This window comes from Python bivittatus, unplaced genomic scaffold, assembly GCF_059951505.1.
Source record: "Python bivittatus isolate LINGU-HERP-01145 unplaced genomic scaffold, Pbiv_v1 ctg000700_np1212, whole genome shotgun sequence".
NCBI classification, from domain to species: domain Eukaryota; kingdom Metazoa; phylum Chordata; class Lepidosauria; order Squamata; family Pythonidae; genus Python; species Python bivittatus.
In genome coordinates this window covers 58,084,052-58,106,180 of record NW_028277098.1, presented here as the reverse complement: position 1 = coordinate 58,106,180, position 22,129 = coordinate 58,084,052, and the positions used below count along the sequence as shown (strand labels likewise).

The 22,129-nt window shown below is 38.5% G+C and overlaps 1 protein-coding gene across 12 annotated transcripts in view; it reads right to left on the bottom strand.

The window, feature by feature from the left end:
* The window catches only part of ANKS1A (ankyrin repeat and sterile alpha motif domain containing 1A), a 153,734-nt gene extending 131,649 nt beyond the window's left edge, over positions 1-22,085 (bottom strand). For 6 of the 12 annotated variants that reach the window (XM_088153144.1, XM_088153146.1, XM_088153150.1 and 3 more), the window contains exon 1: positions 21,828-22,083. In XM_088153144.1, the coding sequence (XP_088009270.1) occupies positions 21,828-21,997 (170 nt within the window). In that variant the 5' untranslated portion in view covers positions 21,998-22,083. Of the gene's footprint in view, positions 1-21,827 lie in introns of all 12 variants that reach the window. The other 6 variants (XM_088153151.1, XM_088153147.1, XM_088153152.1 and 3 more) reach the window with 3 other exon arrangements.
* Positions 22,086-22,129: the final 44 nt, after the last annotated feature.

Genomic DNA, 22,129 nt, shown 5'->3' with positions numbered 1-22,129 from the left:
TCATTAATTCATGCTTTATCATATATTTCTCTTACATTCCAAGTTAAAATCTTCCATATACAATTGTCATCAACAGATAGGCTCATGAATATTAACCTCTACCACCCATCGTGGCTTTACATATTTGCCTTGCCCTTTAAAAATAAAAATCAGCAGGCCATAAATGTCAGCTTCATCATTGCTATGACCATTGAAGAGATAAAAATGGGGGGAAAGTATGGCTCTACAGCTGTAAAAAAAAAAGTTGCTTGGCCAGGTCTACTTGATCTGCAGTTTTGAAATTACAAACTTTATTTGTATTATTCCATTCAATTATCTGAATAAGATTCACAGTATGGTTTCATGAGTTTACAAAAAAAATAATGCAAAATAAATCTAAAAGCCTGCCAGTAATTTAGGAGCTTTTGAACATTTACGTATTTAAGAATTATGAGTTGGTCCTGGTTATTAACAGAAGCTAGCCATCAAAGCAGCTAATAAGTGCAGCTGCACAGTTATGTGTGCCTCTGGGATGGCACACATTACACCTCTGTCCTGTGAGCTGCACTGGCTGCCAGTCTGTTTCCGGATGCAATTCAAGATGTTGGTTTTGACCTTTAAAGCCTTAGATGGCATGGGGCCAGGTTATTTGAGGGACTGCCTCTTCCTGATTACATCTACCCATCCCATCAGGTCCAGCAGAAGAGGTTGTGGCCCTTAAAACGTGTTTTTTTCCAGCAACCTTGGGCATCCCATGGGGAGCCTGCAAGATGATTGTACTGTACCTAGATAGTTGTTATTCTCCCACAATGTTGCTTTTTATTTATGTTTGTTTTAATTGTCTTAATGGTCATGATATTTTTAAATTGTTTTAATTGTTGCTGGTTGTACACTGCTTAGAGTCACATTCAGTGAGATGGGCGGCCATATAAATTTGCTAAAGAAATAAATAATCAGTGATGTTTCTTAAAATTTCACAGTTAAAACATAGTAAAACCATAAATAAAATACCATTAAAGACTCATCAATAAAACTAACAATATACAATTAAATCCAACTAGGCAGCAAACCTCTTTATTCCAGATAAAAGTTAAAACTTGCCTGATCTCACTTATCAGGAGGTTACAAACTTTAGGAATAAACATTGAGAAGGCTCACTCTCATATTCCTGCAAAATGTATTTCTGATTTGGCAACCCAAACAGAAGAACCAGAGAATTTCAAGCACAGCAAAATTTACACGAGAGGATATATTTCAAATATCCTCACACTAAATCCCGTAAGCTTACAAGTTATAGCAATTATTTTGTAGACAGAAATAGGCAAGTAACGGAACTGTTTTAGCAGATGAGTACTTGATCCCAATGCCAAGCTCCAATCAATTATCCAGAGCTGTTGTGGTTTCTGAACATTTTTGAAAAGCAGACCATAGAAATCCTGAATGGGTTCCAATAAAGAGATATACGAACATGGCCCGCTCTGACAGCTCTCAGAATGCCTCTGACATTCTAACTTTAATTGTACGCATGCACATCAAAACCTGGTTCCAATACTAATCTAGGACAGAGGTGAGCAACCTTTTAGCAAGATGTCTCAGGTATAAAATATATAATGTTTTCGAATGCATGAAATCTCATATGAAAACACACAGATTTTACAAGATTGTGCTCCTTAAATCTTACCCATTATTATTTTTTAGGCATCAGCACCATCTAGGAGTGTTATGTCGCTCAATCAGGAATGCACCAGAATGCAAAGGTGAATTTGCAAAGGGAGTATAACTGCATCCAAAACAAGTTAAAGTTGAACTACCTGTCAAATAACCTCTTACTAGTTTCAACAGTTAAATCTCTTCTGGTCCACTACTGTCCAATATCAATTTATATGAAACAGCTACCTTAAATGCTTCATCATAAATTTCAGTTCAGTTCAGTGTCTGAAATACGGGCTTAATGAAACGTTCCCTTCGAGGTGGCACATGTATTATTTAGCCAAATGGCTATAGATAACTGACAATCAAGATTTCCAGTTATGTTAGACATATTCAGAAGACACTGCTCCATATCAATAATTTTGATAATTCCTGTCATTAACAATTTTAAACCTATTGCATTTCCTGATGTTTATCATAAACTACAGTGAATGAACTAGATGCCAACAAAATCACAGCTTTGAAGATGTGCTCCTCATATTACATGGACACAGTTATAATGTGTTAGTCAAATCATTAACTTGTCAACAACATCACAGCACAGGTTTTATACCCCCTCCTCTTCCTTCACTTAGCAACACATTTCAAATCATAGTTTGGAGGCAGTTTATGGTTAGTGATAATTACTGTCTGCCCAGATGTCACAGCAAGCTAATGTTTTGAATAAATCAAAGGAGGAAGAAAGGGGAATCTATACTTGATTGGAAAGAAGTTGGGGAGAAGATGAAGAAAGTATTCAGGATACCAAACCTTGCCTATGCCAAGTTAATAATTACAGATGTTCTGATAAATGCCTAGTTGGTACACTTGATATAGCACTGGGATTGAAAGACTGCTCCATAAGACACCAACATATTCTAGATTTCTCCTGACATCAAAAGCACAGCTTTGCCAAGCTACTGGCCTCCTCCACTCAAAGTGAGAATTAAGGATTGTTAGTTATATTATTAGAAAATGGCATCTTCCTCATTTCAGAATTATTAAAAATAATTCAAATGATGAATATAAATCTAAAATAAAATATTTCTAACCTATTATAAGTTATAAATGGAAGTCTATTGTTTCTTTACGTCAGAGAGTTCTCATACTTCTAGTTTTTCTTAAATTGGCAGTTACTGTTTGGAGCCTGCAAATACAGAAACTTTAACAAAAGGTAAAGAATATGTTGAGTAAACAAAGCACAAGTAAATCAGTGCACATCTAACGCTTATGGCATTTCTCACAGTGAAGAGAGGCCTGCCCTACTTAACAGTTGTTTGCTACACAGGGTGTGGAATATCAGACAAGCCAACTGAGTGAGAAGTCATAATTAATTGCAATATCATTAAGCACAGATTAAAAAAAGCAAAGCAGCATTGTTATTGTAAACCTTGCAAGTGGATTCTTCAATAACTAAAACATGTTTAATTTTTTTCATGCAGTATTCCCTCTCCAAGAGTTATGAAACATTATATAGCCTCTGAGAATGTTCAATCTTCTGCAGCACTTGTTTTTTCCTCTTCTAGCTTTTATCTCCATATATCTGTAAAACCTAATGGTATCTCTCTTACATAGGTAGATGGATACCCTCATATACATATTTTCTGATAAAGCATGAAAAAGGAGGAATAGACAAGATAATTATCTCCGTATGATAACGCTTTTAACAACTGCCTACCTGCTGAAGGAGCAGGTTTGCAACTTGAAGGTCCTCCTGGACTTGCAGCTCCTGCAGAACAGCAGGTGGAAGTCATGTCCAAGGAGGCTTTTGCCTTCACCCAGCTTCAGCTGATACACCAACTGCAGCCCTACCTGAGGCAGGTGGACCTTGCTATGGTGACCCATGCCCTCATCACTGCCTGTTTAGACTGTTATAACATGCTGTACATGAGGCCGCTTTTAAAGACCACTCCAAGGTTGCAGTTGGTTCAGCTGCATTAGCCTATGTGCTACCAAGCATTCACTGGTGGCAGTACATTACACCAATGCTGTGGGCACTGCACTGGTTACCAATAGACTTTCAGGTGCAATTTAAAGTCCTGGTGCTAACCTATAAAGTCCTACGTGGCTTGGCACCAAGTTACATACAGGACTGCATCCTCCCATTGGAATTGGCTCTGGCTAGTTTGATCCACTTGGGAGAAGCTGCTAGTGGTTTCCCACTCTAGGAAACGGGGGATGAGATTCACCAGTACTGCTTTTTGATGGTGCCAGTCCTTTGGAAAGGCCTCCTAGTGGACCTCTGATTGGCTCCCACCTTGACTGCATTCCAGAAGCAGCTCAAAATGGAGCTCCTCTGATGGGTTTTTGGTTTGATTATAGATTGGCTCTGCTATTTAATTTGTATTCTATATTAATTGCTTTATTAATATTTTAACTGTGTACTTTTATTGTATATTGTATATTTTACCTTGTGAAACTTTGGGTGCTGTGCTCTATAAATGTGATAAATTAATAAACTGGTGTAGGAGCCCTCTTTTCCCTTCCTGGGCCATCAATTCCAAGTGCCCTGTGGAAGAATAACAAGACCATTTGCTCAGAATAGCAGCAGCATCATTTTGGCCACCACATTTAGTGATGGAAGGAATGCCAAGAACCCATCAGTTTCTGACGAGGGTCTGGAAGGCTAACCACCAACCTAGGATTGTGTTCATATGCTCCAGCAAGTCAGACTGTGGCTTGATAAAAAAACATACTGTTCTAATCACATGTTCTGCATCTTCACACAAGCAAGCGTGGCCAAACAGCCATAGACAACTCCATCCACAGTTTGTTTCTGCAAGCTTTGACTTGCTCCTCTTACAAGTCAAAAGAAAAAAAGAAAAAGAAAAACAACATGCTTCTTTTATTGGCCTGTTTGGAAAGAACAAGATAAAGCCCTGTACTTAAATAACATATTACACAAAACATGGATAGAACTGTCTACAGGTTATCAGTGACGCCTGCTTGTGGGAGGAGCCAGCAAACATCAGGACAGTATAATCAGTCTATTGCTTGCTCGTTAGCAAGCCTTGTACAAACTAATCTTATAGAACCTACAACTTCCAGGCTATGTTATGTCCATTCTCAGGAAGGTCACTTTTCAGGCCATTACTCTGAGGCCTGCTAAGGCCTGCTTTTAAACTATGAACTATTGACTATTCAAGCTAGTCATTATAACAATTTTGAAATATTAATTCTAGATACCAAAGATTGTTTTCCTTTTCTATAACCTTCCCATTTTTTGTATATCTTTTTTGTATGTCTTTTTAGGCTGTAAGGATGGTAGCACAGTGTAATTGTTCCATTGTTCTTAAATGCAAGTAGAATGAAAGCAATAATTAAACACTCAGTAATCAAGAATTAAGTAAGAAATTATTAAAAGGAAGGCCATCTAGAACCTTACTGTACTGAATTTATATTCCTGTGAGAGGGGAGGAAATCAGGTCTGATGCCTTGAAAACACCTAGGCCAAAACCACACTTGGCTTATTATATTTTCAGATCACCTTCCAGCTACAGTAATTCTCAAAGAAGTATCATATTGAAATCATACCTCTACAGAAGATACAGATACATTGCCATGAAGTTGTCAGAAGGATCAGACACCTTCTTTTCCCATGGTTCATGCCAAGCTGGGAATCCAATGAAACACACCAGATGAACAGTGGAGGTCAAAGAAAATATATTTATTGAACTCAAGGTTGTCAAGTAATATTGGGTGGCGGCCACAATGGACTGCTCATCTGTCTCCCTTTTTATAGGTTTTTTAGTTTAAAGATTTAGCCAATCATTATCAATAGAATGGAATGTGTTAGCTTATTACAAACAAATGTTTCTTCATCTAGAGTTAAAACAGATGCCTCCTTATTTATAATTAAAAGTATATATCTCCTTATCTAGAGTTAAAACAGATGTCTTCCTTTAATGGGCATTTTATCTTTCCTATACATATGTTTTTCTTTGCATAAGATATATGTCTTTCTTTACAGAGGTTTTGCTACATGATGTGCTCATTCATTTATAACGGCAGGAGCCAGCCTTTTCCTTTTATAAAATGGCATTACTACCGCCTATAAAATCTTGCATCAATATTTAATTTAAACTTATTGTAAACGTAAGAAAAATATTCCAACAATGTGCTGAAGGCAGATAGGCTTAAAAGAATCAAGTAGAAGTCTTTTCCCTACAGTAGTGTTTCTTAAACTTTTTTTCTCTCAGGACCTCTTCCCACTTTTGAAAATGAAGGACCCCAAAAAAGCTTTTGTTTGTATGGGTTTTATCAATATTTACTGTGTTTTAACCTTAAAATTGATGCATTTGCTGTCACCACAGTTTCTCATGATTGTTTGATGTGATTTTAATATTGTATCATTTTTCAACATAGACTGGCAAATAATTTTGATTTTGCAGACCCCTGAGAGGGTCTTGGAGGGCCCTCAAGGTTCTAGGACCACACTTTAAGAAACACTGCCCCACAGTACTAATTAATTTGTATAATTCATGATGATTGTATTTAAAAAGAGACATTCAACTGAAATAGTTGTACTTCAGATGGGAATTATACAAATCCATCAATTTGTGACTGTCATCCTGCATGTTCAGAAATTCTAAGAAGTGGAATATATTATATTCCTTAAAATAATATTCACTGATCTAGATGTTCTCCAAATAGCAACTGCTGAGAATTCTATTAGCTGAAGTCCACATATTTGGACAGTGCCCAAGACAGGGAAGTCTGCTTTAGAGTGATGCCACTGAAAACAGCATCCCTATGGTATATTCTCCAATCTTCAATTATAATATTTAAAACAGCTTACCATATGGATATCTGCTATCACATGAGTCTCTATGCTCCAATTCTCTGTCCTAAGAATCTGTACATTGTGCTATCCCTTTCATTGCAGTCATCAATAGGTCCACAGAGAACTCATCAAACAGATGCCGTTTTTAAGGTAGTTTATTAGATTAGTTCCTGCTGGAGATAGATACGTTCCAGCTTTAAAGTTCTGCTCAAGGGCATTTCTTTAACTTTTTGAACGTATACATTTTCCCCTCTAAACCAGCTATGCTTTCTGGATGCCTGGTTCCTGTAGAACTCATCATCTCTACTCACATGTATTTATCCAAGTATTAACCTAATCCAGTGGGACTGTCTTAAAATCTACTATCCTTATTGCCCACTGGAGGAATGGGGCCTCTAAGATTCCCTGACTTTTTAAACTCTTCAATATTTGGTTCTGTTTTATATAGCTTGCTATTTCCTGTTTAGTTACAGACAATTAAAACAAAAAATAGTTTTGCAAATTCTTTAGCAGTTGAAGGAAGGAGAAAGGCTTTATTTGTGTACCTTGGCATGTGCACACATTCATATGAACAACCACCAATACCACCTTTGGTCCCTAGGGCCAAGACAAGTTTCTACTTCTAGATGAAAGGACAAGACAGCAAGTGATGACAGAGACTTTTTTTGCCTGATTCCTGAAAGACCCACTGTAAGACTGTGACGTAGAATGGCAAAACCTGACCTAACGTATAGATAAATTTCTATATTGCTAAACTCACAGGGCTTTTAGGAAATTATTTTCTCTAATCTAATCTAATACTTTGGGGTTTTAAAACTATAATCTAATTATAGATTATGGGGGGGGGGACACAGTGGTGTAAGGGCTTAATGGCGCTGGAGTTTGCAGGCCAGAAATGGTCGGCACTCCAGTGGTTCGGGTCCAGCTCCACGTGACACGGTGAGCACCCATCATTCATCCCTAGCTTCTGCCCATCTAGCAGTTCAAAAGCATACCATCTGGGAGTAAATAAATACAGGTGAAACTCGAAAAATTAGAATATCGTGCAAATGTTCATTTATGTCAGTAAGGCAACTCAAAAGGTGAAACCAATATATGAGATAGACGCATTACATGCAAAGCGAGATATGTCAAGCCTTACTTTGGTATAATTGTGATGATTATGGCGCACAGATTATGAAAACTCCAAATTCACAATCTCAGAAAATTAGAATAGTGTGAAAAGGTTCAATATTCTAGGCTCAAAGTGTCCCACTCTAATCAGCTAATGAATCCATAACACCTGCAAAGGGTTCCTGAGCCTTTAAATGGTCTCTCAGGCTGGTTCAGTAGGAATCACAAGCATGGGAAAGACTGCTGACCTGACAGTTGTGCAGAAAACCATCATTGACACCCTCCATAAGGAGGGAAAGCCCCAAAAGGTAATTGCAAAAGAAGTTGGATGTTCCCAAAGTGCTGTATCAAAGCACATCAATAGAGGGTTATGTGGAAGGGAAAAGTGTGGTAGAAAAAGGTGCACAAGCAGCAGGGATGACCGCAGCCTGGAGAGGATTGTCAGGAAAAGGCCATTCAAAAGTGTTGGGGACTTTCACAAGGAGTGGACTGAGGCTGGAGTTAGTGCATCAAGAGCCACCACACACAGACGGATCCTGGACATGGGCTTCAAATGTCGTATTCCTCTTGTCAAGCCGCTCCTGAACAACAAACAACATCAGAAGCATCTTACCTGGGCTACAGAAAAAAAGAACTGGTCTGTTGCCCAGTGGTCCAAAGTCCTCTTTTCTGATGAGAGCAACTTTTGCATCTCATTTGGGAACCAAGGACCCAGAGTCTGGAGGAAGAATGGAGAGGGACACAATGCACGATGCTTGAAGTCCAGTGTGAAGTTTCCGCAGTCTGTGTTGATTTGGGGAGCCATGTCATCTGCTGGTGTTGGTCCACTGTGCTTCATTAAGTCCAGGGTCAACGCAGCCGTCTACCAGGAGATTTTGGAGCACTTCATGCTTCCTTCCGCAGACGAGCTTTATGGGGATGCTGACTTCATTTTCCAGCAGGACTTGGCACCTGCCCACACTGCCAAAAGTACCAAAACCTGGTTCAATGACCATGGGATTACTGTGCTTGGTTGGCCAGCAAACTCGCCTGACCTGAACCCCATAGAGAATCTATGGGGCATTGCCAAGAGAAAGATGAGGGACATGAGACCAAACAATGCAGCAGAGCTGAAGGCCGCTATTGAAGCATCCTGGTCTTCCATAACACCTCAGCAGTGCCATGGGCTGGTAGCATCCATGCCACGCCGCATTGTGGCAGTCATTGCTGCAAAAGGGGCCCAAACCAAGTACTGAGTACATATGCATGCTTATACTTTGCAGAGGTCCGATATTGTTCTATTTCCAATCCTTGTGTTATTGATGTCATGTAATATTCTAATTTTCTGAGATTGTGAATTTGGGGTTTTCATAAGCTCTACCCCATAATCATCACAATTATACCAAAGTAAGGCTTGACATATCTCGCTTTGCATGTAATGCGTCTATCTCATATATTGGTTTCACCTTTTGAGTTGCCTTACTGACATAAATGAACATTTGCACGATATTCTAATTTTTCGAGTTTCACCTGTAGGTACTCCCATTTCGGTGGGAGGAACTGGCAGCGCTTTGCATGGGGACCAGTGCTGGACCCGATTGGTGGAAAAAACACCGGACACTGGATGCGATGGCTGGATGCTGGACGCTGGATGCAACTGATGCAGTGTGTGCAAAAGGTCATTGGTGGAAGAAAGCCCGGATGAGATGACTCCCTTGCGACCGCTGCTGGCCACAACAGAGTAGGGCTGCACTAACTGTAATTAGAATAGGCTTGTAATTTGTAATTGTTAAGTTGTATATATGCTGTGCTATGTGAGCCGCCCAGAGTCCCTCATTAGGGGGAGATGGGCGGAGATAAATTCAATGTAATAATAAAAATTATATTAATATATTAATATATTATATATTAATATAATATATGCAATTATTATTATTATTATTATTATTATTATTATTATTATTATTATTATATTATTATTATTCTGCCATCTGAACAGAGAAGACTATATTACAGGTAGTCTTCACTTAGTGACTACTTGTTCAGCAACTGTTTGAAATTATGACGGCACTGAACGAGGAGACTTATGGCCGGTCTTTGAAGTTGCAGCCATCATAGCATCCCTGCGTTCACATAGTAATTCGGGCACTTGGCAACCAACACGCAACTGTGACAGTTGCAGCATCCTGCAGTGATGTGATTAGCATTTGCAACCTTCAAGAATGGCTTCTGGCAAGTGAAACCGGCAGGAAGTCACAAGTCATATTCACATGATATCATGCTTAACAACTGTGTATGATTCACTTAACAACTATAACTGGAACTTCCTGAACTGCCATCATAAGTTGGCACGGTCATATGATTTTTGCTTTATGACCATGTCACTTAGCAATGGAGTTCCCAGTCCGAATTACGATCATTAACTGAGGACTACCTGTACTTTCAACCTGGAAGGAGTTCCACCCTGTGGTCCTTTTCCTACAATGGTAAGAGCTAAGATATATGCTACAACTAATGCATATGGTATCTCATGGGTAATATAACAGTGATCCTTGTAGATACAGGTGATCTGAGTGTCACTGATTGTTTTTCACCATTACTGCTGCCTCACATCTTAGGAGCTTTAACTATGAAACATGAATGGGGACAGAAACAATGACTCAGAAACCATTTCATCCATATTAATGAGTCACAGTCTGTGTCAGGGTGGAAGAAATAGATAAAGGTGTTGCTGCTCATTTGTGCGTCAGCACTTAATTTAGGATTTACAGGATATCAAAGAACAAGAACTCCAAGGGAGATGCCAGGATGGCAACAAACATTGAAGAAAGTTTATTAAGAAATTGTCCCCAGATAAACCCTCAGTATTAGGGGGTCCCTCCTTAATCTGCTGAGTGAGCCCAAATGACAAGGAACTCTGGAATTCAACTCACAAAGGGGTTACTTTCATTGGGCAAGCCCTGCAACCTCTTTCCCCATCCACCCCCAGAGTTGCTTAGTTTAGGCATCAGTAAAGGAAAGTTACATATTAATGAGGATTAAGTGTTTAGCAGGCACTGGGCACCTGCTATGACAAAAGAAATAAATAATTATCTGATTGGGGTTAAGAGCAAAAAGTTTGTTATCTTACAACTTGCAAGAGTAAATAGGAAAAGCTAGCTTGTCTAAGCAGCCTCTCCTCCAGGTGTTAATTGAAAAATGCAGATCAATCACAGGACAAAAGGCAAGCAGTTAAATAAATAAATGTCCATATCAAAGGCACAGAATAGTAAAGGCATTTCTCTTAATATATTGTTTTCCAACTATTTTGAAATTATCACATTTGTTCACCTATTTGACACCAGTGTTTACCAATTTGACAATGAACTTTCCTTTTGTTCAAGAGGACAAATTAAATCTTGGGGAGAGAATGAATTCTTCCTCTCATCCTTGGGGTCTTTACTTAAGATAGACATATAATAGTTAACTACTTAGTCTGCCATGGAATCAGGCCTGATCCCTGACAACTATATGGACAAATGCCTGCCATTTCACTGTGTTTCTAGGTATGTAGCACTTCAAAAGATATCCAAATGGTCTCCTTGTCCCTGCCTATCTATTGTCTTTGCCGCCTTCTTTCCTCAAACATCATATTTTTTCCTAGCCCATCATCCTGTCATATCATATTCTGCTTGCTGATCACACCTCAAGGGAATAGTCAGTTTTTGACTGCTTCTCAATGTACTGATAAGTTCTTCTTGCAACCTATAGTAACTTAATAATTGTCTTCAAAACCCTAATCTGGAATATCTATCTTCTGCTCTTTAGGGTTATTCTCTTTACCCCTCTACCACACTTGCCAATCCTTATCAATTCTTGAGCCCAAGAAAATAAAACTGTCAACTTCACTTCTTCACCATTTACTATGGGTTCACTATTCATACTGGCTGACTTTACCTTTGTCTTGTTAATGTTTAATAGATTTTAAATTCCATTTTTATTTTATTTTATTTTCATAATGAACCCTAAGTCTTTTTTACTGGCAGATAAGGAAGTGGCATGCTCTGCATATCTCAAATTATTGTTTTGACATCCAATTTTTGTTCTCAGCCATAATTTCATCCAATCTTGCTATACTTACAACATAGTCACCATATGTTAAACAGCTATGGGGATAATATGTATCCTTGACTCATTACCATCCCTATTCTAAACTACTCTGTTCATACAGTGGGGCAAAAAAGTATTTAGTCAGGCACCAATTGTGCAAGTTCTCCCACTTAAAAAGATGAGAGAGGTCTGTAATTTTCATCATAGGTATACCTCAACTATGAGAGACAAAATGGGGAAAAAAATCCAGAAAATCACATTGTCTGATTTTTAAAGAATTTATTTGCAAATCATGGTGGAAAATAAGTATTTGGTCACCTACAAACAAGCAAGATGTCTGGCTCTCACAGACCTGTAACTACTTCTTTAAGAGGCTCCTCTGTCCTCCACTCGTTACCTGTAGTAATGGCACCTGTTTGACCTTGTTATCAGTATAAAAGACACCTGTCCACAACCTCAAACAGTCACGCTCCAAACTCCACTATGGCCAAGACCAAAGAGCTGTCAAAGGACAACAGAAACAAAATTGTAGACCTGTACCAGGCTGGGAAGACTGAATCTGCAATAGGCAAGCAGCTTGGTGTGAAGAAATCAACTGTGGGAGCAATAATTAGAAAATGGAAGACATACAAGACCACTGATAATCTCCCTCGATCTGGGGCTCCATGCAAGATCTCACCCTGTGGGGTCAAAATGATCACAAGAATGGTGAGCAAAAATCCCAGAACCACACGGGGGGACCTAGTGAATGACCTGCAGAGAGCTGGGACCAAAATAACAAAGGCTACCATCAGTAACACACTACGCCGCCAGGGACTCAAATCCTGCAGTGCCAGATGTGTCCCCCTGCTTAAGCCAGTACATGTCTGGGCCTGTCTGAAGTTTGCTAGAGAGCATTTGGATGATCCAGAAGAGGATTGGGAGAATGTCATATGGTCAGATGAAACCAAAGTAGAACGTTTTGGTCTAAACTCAACTCGTTGTGTTTGGAGGAGAGAGAATGCTGAGTTGCATCCAAAGAACACCATACCTACTGTGAAGCATGGGGGTGGAAACATCATGCTTTGGGGCTGTTTTTCTGCAAAGGGACCAGGACGACTGATCCGTGTAAAGGAAAGAATGAATGGGGCCATGTATCGTGAGATTTTGAGTGAACACCTCCTTCCATCAGCAAGGGCATTGAAGATGAAACGTGGCTCGGTCTTTCAGCATGACAATGATCCCAAACACACCGCCTGGGCAACGAAGGAGTGGCTTCGTAAGAAGCATTTCAAGGTCCTGGAGTGGCCTAGTCAGTCTCCAGATCTCAACCCCATGGAAAACCTTTGGAGGGAGTGGAAAGTCCGTGTTGCCCAGTGACAGCCCCAAAACATCACTGCTCTAGAGGAGATCTGCATGGAGGAATGGGCCAAAATACCAGCAACAGTGTGTGAAAACCTTGTGAAGACTTACAGAAAACATTTGACCTCTATCATTGCCAACAAAGGATATATAACAAAGTATTGATTGAGATGGACTTTTGATATTGACCAAATACTTATTTTCCACCATGATTTGCAAATAAATTCTTTAAAAATCAGACAATGTGATTTTCTGGATTTTTTTTCCCATTTTGTCTCTCATAGTTGAGGTATACCTATGATGAAAATTACAGGCCTTTCTCATCTTTTTAAGTGGGAGAACTTGCACAATTGGTGGCTGACTAAATACTTTTTTGCCCCACTGTACAGTAGCTTCTTATTCATTAAAAAGATTCCTCAAAGGACTAAGTCTTCCAGCAGACGTATTCCATATTCTGGCAATCAAAGGCCTTACTGTAATCAATAAAGCAAAGATAAAGCACCTTTCTACATTCTTTTGCTTTATCACCTTAGGTAAGTTATCTCACATTTCTGAAAGGAGCCTTTTCATTTAGCATTTTTGCCCTCATATATGACTTTAGCTCTTTTTTCTAAGCTCTTTAAAACTATTTTGGCAATATTCCATGCAATATTCATATCAGCTTGCATCTCCCTTCTTTTCTATAGACATACTGATCATTTGAAATCTCTAGGATTCACAAGCTTGTTTCATATCTGTTGATAGACTTTAACTGCTGCTTGCCCTACACTTTTAAAGAACCAAATGTGTATTTCTTCAACATAGGGTGCTTTCTTCTTTGATACCTTTGATATATTGCCCTTTGTATCTCACTTTATACTGGAGTCTATTTCTAACTGTATTCTATCTCTACACATTTTCAACCATTTTATAATACTGTTTATAAAAAGTTTTAGCATAATCTTATATTTTTTCCTCTATTAGTTAACTCCTGAGCATTCCTACCCTGGGTGTATTTTCCTGCATTTTCTCTGATCTTCTTCAAAACATTTTATTTTTCTTGTTATTTTCTTTTTCATTAACACTTCTGATTGAAATATCTGTCCCTGCCTTTCTTGATGGAATTGGAAGTAATCATTCACTCATGTTATGTACCTGATGCCTAAGGCTAGTCACTTTTCTTTGGTTTGATGGCTTATTCTGAAAATCACTTGAACCTTCTCTGAAATTCTGGAAGTACTTTTTTCCCACTTCATTTTTTACAATGATGGTTACTTTTCCAGTATCTCCTAAGATTTTCTTTTGCATAAATTAAGCATAGTGAACACATTCCTTATACTGACCTTTTATTCTCACAGCAGAATATATTGTAATTTTTAAAAATGTACCCAGATTATTTGTCACCAGTAAATTATGGTCTGTTCCACAATACCTGTTTGGAAGTGACCTAACTAAGTAGAATGCAACTCTCTATTTTCTATTTCTTATTCTATAGTTGGTCTGATTCCACTGTTGTGCATCTAGCAACGTCCAGGTATAGAGTCTGCATTTGTATTGCTTGAAGCAAATGTTGGTAGCAAGCAAATAATTCTCACAAAAGTCTATAACTTCTTATCTGTATTATTGCATTTGCTCACTCCAAATCTTCTTGCAATTCCAGGTTTCTCCACCAACTTTTGCATCTCAATCAACCATTAGTTGTACAACCTTTCTTGAAGTTGCAGCTAGCATCTTTTGCCATATAATTTCTTTATGTTTTCTACAACTGCATCTGTATTCAGTGGATACTCCCTAACCCTAACAGATATGATCTTGTCATTTACTGAAACATAGCTAGCCACATACTTTTTGAATATATACTTCTACAATGTCTTTTTTGAGTATCATTCCATTCCTTCCTTCATATGATTTAATGCTCTGAACAAAATATCCTGTAAACATCTGATTTAAAGTGGCACATTTTGGACCACTTAAGTTTCTTTATTCCTAATTAGACCTCATTTCTGCTTTGACAATTCCAAGCTTTCTTTGGTTCATGCCCTTCAAATTCCATGTTATAACTGTTTGCACAACCTTGTACAACCTTTCTTGAAGGTGCAGCTAGCATGCTATAATTGTATGTGCCCTTGTAAAAGGAGAATTTCCTTTTCAATACAGGTACCATCAGTGATCAGACTGTCTTGTGGCTTTTGCATGGCCACATTATCAACTCCAGTCCTACTTGTGAAAGTTTAACATTCATCCCCAGTATTTAGGGAAGTGCCTTCTGACTTTGGGGAAGCATGCGTATGAATGATAATCTGGGACTCAGATCTGTCCAAATGTTTCAGGTGTGTCTATACTCTTTTCTTACAACAGTATAAAAATGGTTTGCCACTGCCTTCCTCTGGGTTTGAATCTGGTGTGTTTTCTCCTAGGTTAATTGGTGGCCCTCATACCTGCAGAACCCTATCTCCCTCACCGCCTTCATTGTGGTAAAGGTGGCAGCTTCACTCATCTCCTTTTGACCTTAGGTCAAAGTGATACTACCAGGAGCTCATGGTCCCGTTAGCATCACTGTCAGGGTCATTCAAATTACTGAGCCTTCCTATCATGTCAAGGTGGCAATCCCTTGGGATTAACAGGGGATTTTGTGGTACTTCAACTAATCTGAAAGCTATGGGATATTAACATAATTCACATTTAACACATAAGAGGGCACCAATTTGGGAAAGGTCACTGTTATGACTTAGACTTATAACATTTCCTTCTTTCATTTTCTTTAATACCAAGATGTTAATAATTCTTTTATTAATGTCAATGTGAAAAGTTCACACAGCACTGGGCAATTTGGGGGACACACACATTTTCTTAATTATTTTTAAAAAGAATTTAGTAAATCTTTAAAATGAACATATTAGGGATGTGTACAATTCCACATTTAAATAATGGGTATCAAATGTGTTATCCAAAGGGAAAAGAGTTCCTTTCACAACCTCCATCTCTGATCTCAATCCCAATCTGGTTTTAACTGTTGGCCAGTAGGAGACTGTAACCTGTCTCCACCCTACAGATGCTGTTTTATCTGGGCACTGGTGGTATCTGACTCAGGCAGCCAATATAGAGAAGCATTTAAAAAAAAAAAAGAGAGAAGGACTACACTTATGCTAATACTGAACCAAAAGAGAGGCATACTCAGCACTAGTGAAACATCTCTCTTCAAAGCCCTAAAACAACTACCTCCTTTGGAAAGCTGTCATGACTACTTTAAGGGCTGACATATGTTGATCTGCACATATGCATGCATGCACAACTGAGAATTACATTTACTTGTGCTAACATACTTCCTGAAACACCTTTTTCAAATGCTTATCATGGCCCTACTCTACATTTCTTTCTTAGAAAACTCTGAATTTGGTAGATCAGCCTCTAATTTGGTTTTATTATGAAAACGTTAATCTATATAATTTATCATTGGATTCCTAAAACCTGAGATGTGGTAAAACCACTCAATCAATCTTTTAATGATGAATCACACTTCTCCATGCAATATGCCAAGCATAATAATTTTATCAACAAGTGAAGTTATACATAATTCAATTCATGTAGCTAAAATAGCAAAGTGACTGAAAATTGACAAAATTCTTTCAATTTTTTCACAGCTTCCTTCTTCTGGAAAAGAATGAGGAAAATATTTTTCCTGGCTTTAAATTTTTCAAAAATTTAAATTTTGTAGACCACCTCTTTTTAAAAATGTACTACATTCAAAAGCTGTTTTTCATTTACACTCTGTTCTTCTACTTCAAAATGCACTGAAACATTTCAGAAACCTAGCATAAAGAAGGTTCTAGTTTTGCTCAGTCTTTTCCCCACTTCCCACCCGCATTTGGGAAAATATTGCATAAAAATGTAATCCTTAACAGGAAATTGCAAGTGGTAAAATATCACAAAGTGATGTGATTTTGTTAAATACTTAGGTCAACCCAAAAGTACTCTTTAAAATAGTTGTTTGTCAGTGTGATACAATTTTGCTGAATACAGCTAGAGATATTTAAAGAGAATGCAAGATCATTTCCCTCCTTCAGCTTTAAAGTTTTGCAACTGAAATGCCACATGTATACACTTTTAAGAGAGAAAGCAGAAGTAATATCCTCTTCCAGCCCTTGATACACAGGCATAATTAGGGCAGGAAACATGTACACAAGTCTTTGTTTCAAATTCTTTTAGAAATGATACCCCCCAAAACCCCCAAAATAAGTTTCTTAATGCTGTTTCTGCTTGGAATAGCACAAATAAAAACAATACCATGAGCACTATATGCATAGGGAATGTGCAAGAGTTCCAGCTAAGACTTTGCAATTCTGCAAGTTCCCCTATTTTTTTATTTAATCCACAGCATACTTTTAGTCATGTTGCAATCAGAGAGAGAGAGAGATTGCCTGGTATCAAAAAAAAATAAAAAAAATAAATCAACACAGGCACTAGGTGAGCCTCCCAAAGAAAAGAGTTCCTATCTGAATGTTGCTGAACTGTAACTATGATCCATTGAAAAGTACAATCCCATTCAGAGCAAACTGAACAAAATATGTGAACAAACAACTACCAACCCATAGGACTGGACTTGAGTTTCCAGCTTTTTGGCTTCATCCAGTCTATGGCTTTGTCTGGGCACCAGTTAAATTCTTCTAGCACCTAGGCTTTAATGATTAAGAGAAATAAAGTTGGATATTATCAAAATACTTATTCCAAGGATAAACATATTTGGGGGCATCCTTTGAAATGGCCCCAATAAATCATGAAGAAAACTCAGATACTATTCTTCATTAACAATGTGAACGAACACTGATCAGCCACCAAAATTCTATGTTATAAGAAATATACTACCTGTAAACAAGGCTCTGATAACCAGACAGGAGTAAAACTTACTGACTTGTAGATTATTTTATGGAGCTATCATGACAGAGTCTTTAGAATATCTTATTAGGATTAGGGATACCTGTTTTGGCATATCTGAGGAAGATGCCTTCTGTTGAGTTAGCCAACTAGTTCAGGTACTGTTGAGATCTTTATTTACCTATAACATTTTTAAGCCTAATCTATAACATCTTCCAACAAGAAGATAACTGAAGAATAACACACTAGTGTATATACCCTTAAGAAGTCTAAAGGAAGAGCAAGATAAAAATATGTTATATTCTTAAGGCAGTCTGTGAATTAAAAAGATAACAAAGCTTCATCATAGGTAGCCTAACAGATCTGAACACCATTTCAAGCAATATTAGTTATTTACAAGTAACTAAGGAAATAGTACAGTAGTGATTATACAAATCCATATCAATAAGGAAGCTGTAATATTTATAAAGAGAATGCTGATCTTTTGAATCTCACTTGATCTTCAGATATATTTTCCTCCTCAGCATACATTATAGTCTGCCAAGCTTCAGTTTAACTGAAAAGAATCACCTTTGTGCTCCTTAATGTGGAAACACTTAGTTCTGAATTGCACATTTAAGAAACCTATAATAATGATATACAGTAGTTATTGCAAGTACCTCCCTACTTTGCAAATACCTAGAGCTTGCATTCTTTACTTACTTATAAGTAAGCTATTCTGGTCTAGCCCCTGTATGATCAAATTCACTTGAAATCTCATGTCATTGCAATTCCCTGTATTGTTTGTTTTGGTAAATTCCATTTGCAAATCCAGCATGATTTATGAAGAGGTGGGAATATCAGAAAAAGTCAGTTTGGTATAGTAGTTAAAGGCACTAAGCTAGAAATCAAAAGACTGCGAGTTCTAGTCCTGACTTAGGCCCAAAGTTCTCTTTCAGCCCTAGGAAGAAGAAAATGGCAAGCCACTTCTGAAAATGTTGCCAAGGAGACAGCAGAGAGACTTGTTCAGATAGTCCCCAGCAGTAAAGACTGACTTGAAGGAACAAATTTAATTTAAGGAGTAATAGAAGGAGAGATCTGTGAACAGTAAAATATTGCATGATTGACTGATTAATTATGTGCCACCAATTTGTTTGACTCCTATGATCATATAGATTTTCTTCATGAAAATATTACATAAAAATGGTATATTACTGAAATAATTAGTTTAACAGGGATTAATATTACATGCAACAGGGCAGGTAGTACTTAAGTAAAAATAACTTCAAGATGAACTCAACTCCTGATGACTCCATGGATATGTGTATGTTGCTTTCTTGGCAACAGTGTAGAAGTAGTTTGACCCTGCTTTCTTCTAGGATGTTTTTTCAACTTCCCAGTCTACCCCTAGCGTTAGCAAGGAAAAACTAGTCGTACATTCCCATGCAAAATCTTGAAGTCTGGAAGCTTTAATCCTATCTCAATATAGCAAATGGATTAAGATTCAGATTTCCTTCTTGGCAATCCTTCTCTGAGTCACTGTTGTGAGATAGGTGGCCATAGAAATCATATAAATAAATAAAATCTGAGAATGATAACATCTTTATCATCACAAAGGACACAAAAAAACATCCTTCCCAAATTCTTTCTTCAATCTCATTAACGTTACTTGATTAAGACATTTAAATATTCTGGCCACATTTGTAAATTAAAAATGTTTCCTTTCCTCTAGCAATAACTCATATTGAAGAACCAATACATATTCTGGATGCTGCTTAATATTTTCCTAACAGCAATCTGGCATTTCATAGCAGGTCTACATTTCTAATAGCCCCACTGTGTATTCCATGTAGCAGAATAATCCACAGACTCACCAAAACTTGGTAGGAAATTCAGTAAGTTATCATTCACTGCCAAATTCTCAAACATGACAAATTTTAATTCCCTCTAAAACACACATTCCAGATACAGTATTCAGACCATGCTTCCAAACAGAATATGCCCACATGCCATATCACAGGATCTAACCAATTCCAAGAGACATGCATTTAAATTCAAATGCAAAGATATTCTCCTAATGAGTCCAATTGTTTACTCACATTAAATGTTTGTAGGACTGGAACTTTTACCATAGGATGATCGGAAACCTGCTTAAGGGTGTTGGGAACCTAGGAAAGTCATAGGTGGAGAAGCATCTATTAAGACCTTCAGATCACTGTCATTTCAGGAAATAAGATTTAGAAATATTAAAGCACAGAATAATCTGGCAGCTGTGGGGAATGTGAGTATAAAGGTCATGCAACTTGTACAATTAATTGTACTTCAACCGGTATGGGAAGCAGCTTTTCTGTAACTAGAGTCATAATTTGCTACTGTGACTGACTGAATAAAGAGTTAAATATTCTTACAGCTCACAGTGACAGAGTTCACATACTGCACTTAGCTGTGGCTTACATGATAAGCCACAAATAGTTGTCTTTGAACGTTCTGCTATCAACTATGATTTATAACCCACAATGGCTAGGATCATAAAATATGCTATGTTAAAACCAAAAAACTGTATTATAGCTTAATGCAGTGTGTGAACCCAAGCAGGATTTGTAATTCAACTGCCAAACACTGCTTTACAATTACAGAAGGCAAAGACAAGTTGCAATATTTTTTTCGCATTCAGTCACAAAATTACTAAGTAACATATGCCAAGTCTATAGCATGAAGCAAACAGATGTAGACACAATTTAGACAAGAAGCTTACACTGATATTTTTTTCTCTAAAATTCATTTGGTAAAAGTGATTTCACTTTTTCACTAGGGCCAGCCCCACCCTCCCAACCTCCAGATAGTATGTAAGCTTGCATTTTTAAGAACTATTCTTTATATTGGAGTTTATGCACACAACACAGAAAAAAAAAAAGTCAGGCACCACAGAGGTCCATTTTACAGTTGATAACAGCCTTAAATGAACTGAAAAGTCATGAGACATCAAACTGCATTACTAAAAAGCCTCTGAGTTCCTTCAAAGTATGGTAGAGCTAAGTTCTCCCTTAAAAATATAAAAAATCTTCAAGGGTCACCCTGACATGTATCAAGAGAAACTTCACCAGCTTTTTGAAACAGGCATAACATTATTTTGTTAAAGTAAAATGATCCTTTGGGTAATAAAACACATTAGAGGAACACTACAAAGATATGGAAACTGCAAAATTGGCAGTGATACACGACTACTGTAGAGTACAATTTCTTTCTACATTTTTGTACCTGTGAGCTGTACATTTCCTATGCTTTCCTCTCTTTGCATACACTTCATATCTTCTATTCTTATTCCCAGTTATCTAAAAACAAGCTGTCATCCACAAAAAGAAAAAAAACAAGGGCGACAATGATGGAACCTATCTTAAATCCAGACCTGATCCTCAGTTGAAGGTTAAGACTATCAACTGTATCCAAAAGAGTGTCTGCGATGTTCAACTAAAAACATACAGAAGAAGGCACAAGCAGCCTGAGTTCCACTAATTAACAAAAGGATTCCACCCTTCCAATACACAACAGCCTCAACGCACAGGTTTTTAACACTTTACCAGTGTCTCCCCAAACCATCGTTTACAGAGTTACTTCTACAGGCAAAGCTCTTGCCCCTTAATAGGAAAGCCAACTAGAAGCCCCTTCCTTCAGGGAAACCACAGAACACCCCTGCTTTCTTCAGAACCCCGAAGCCAGCTTCAGTTCGGTTCGCTTCGCTTCGCTTCGGCGTGCAGGTTTCAGATCTTTCCTCCCCCAGAAGATCCCAGTATCAGGCTGAGGCTAAACACGCGAATGGCCACAAACCAGCTTGACGCCCGTGAGACTTCGGGGGCGGAGATTCTACCTATGGTCAATTGCACCTCCGGGCATTCTCAAGTCTCTGAGACACACCCCCAGCTTCCTAAAGGCAAACAGCTGCCTGACACAGGCTCCCGCAGCCAACCTGGGCAGCGCCACCCCGGCCACTCTCAAGAGCTCCGCAAGCCACACCCCAGGCACCTACCTGAGAAGGCTGGAAAGCGGGTGCCCCCCGCCGCCGCCGCCGCCCCCTGAAGACCCGGAGCCGCCCCCAGAACCGAAGCCCGAGCTAAGACGCTTGCCCGAAAGCAGTTTCTCCACGGCGGGCAGGTTCCCAGTGCGGGCGGCCTCCAGCAGCTCTTGCTCTTTCCCCATGGCCCGACGCGGGCCGGGAAACCAGCCCCCGATCTTTACTAGTCCTCCTCGGATACCGCCGCTGCCTCAACCCGGCCGGCGCGTCCTTCCGGGGCGGGGCCAGAAAGGCCACACCTCCTGACTGAGCAGCGA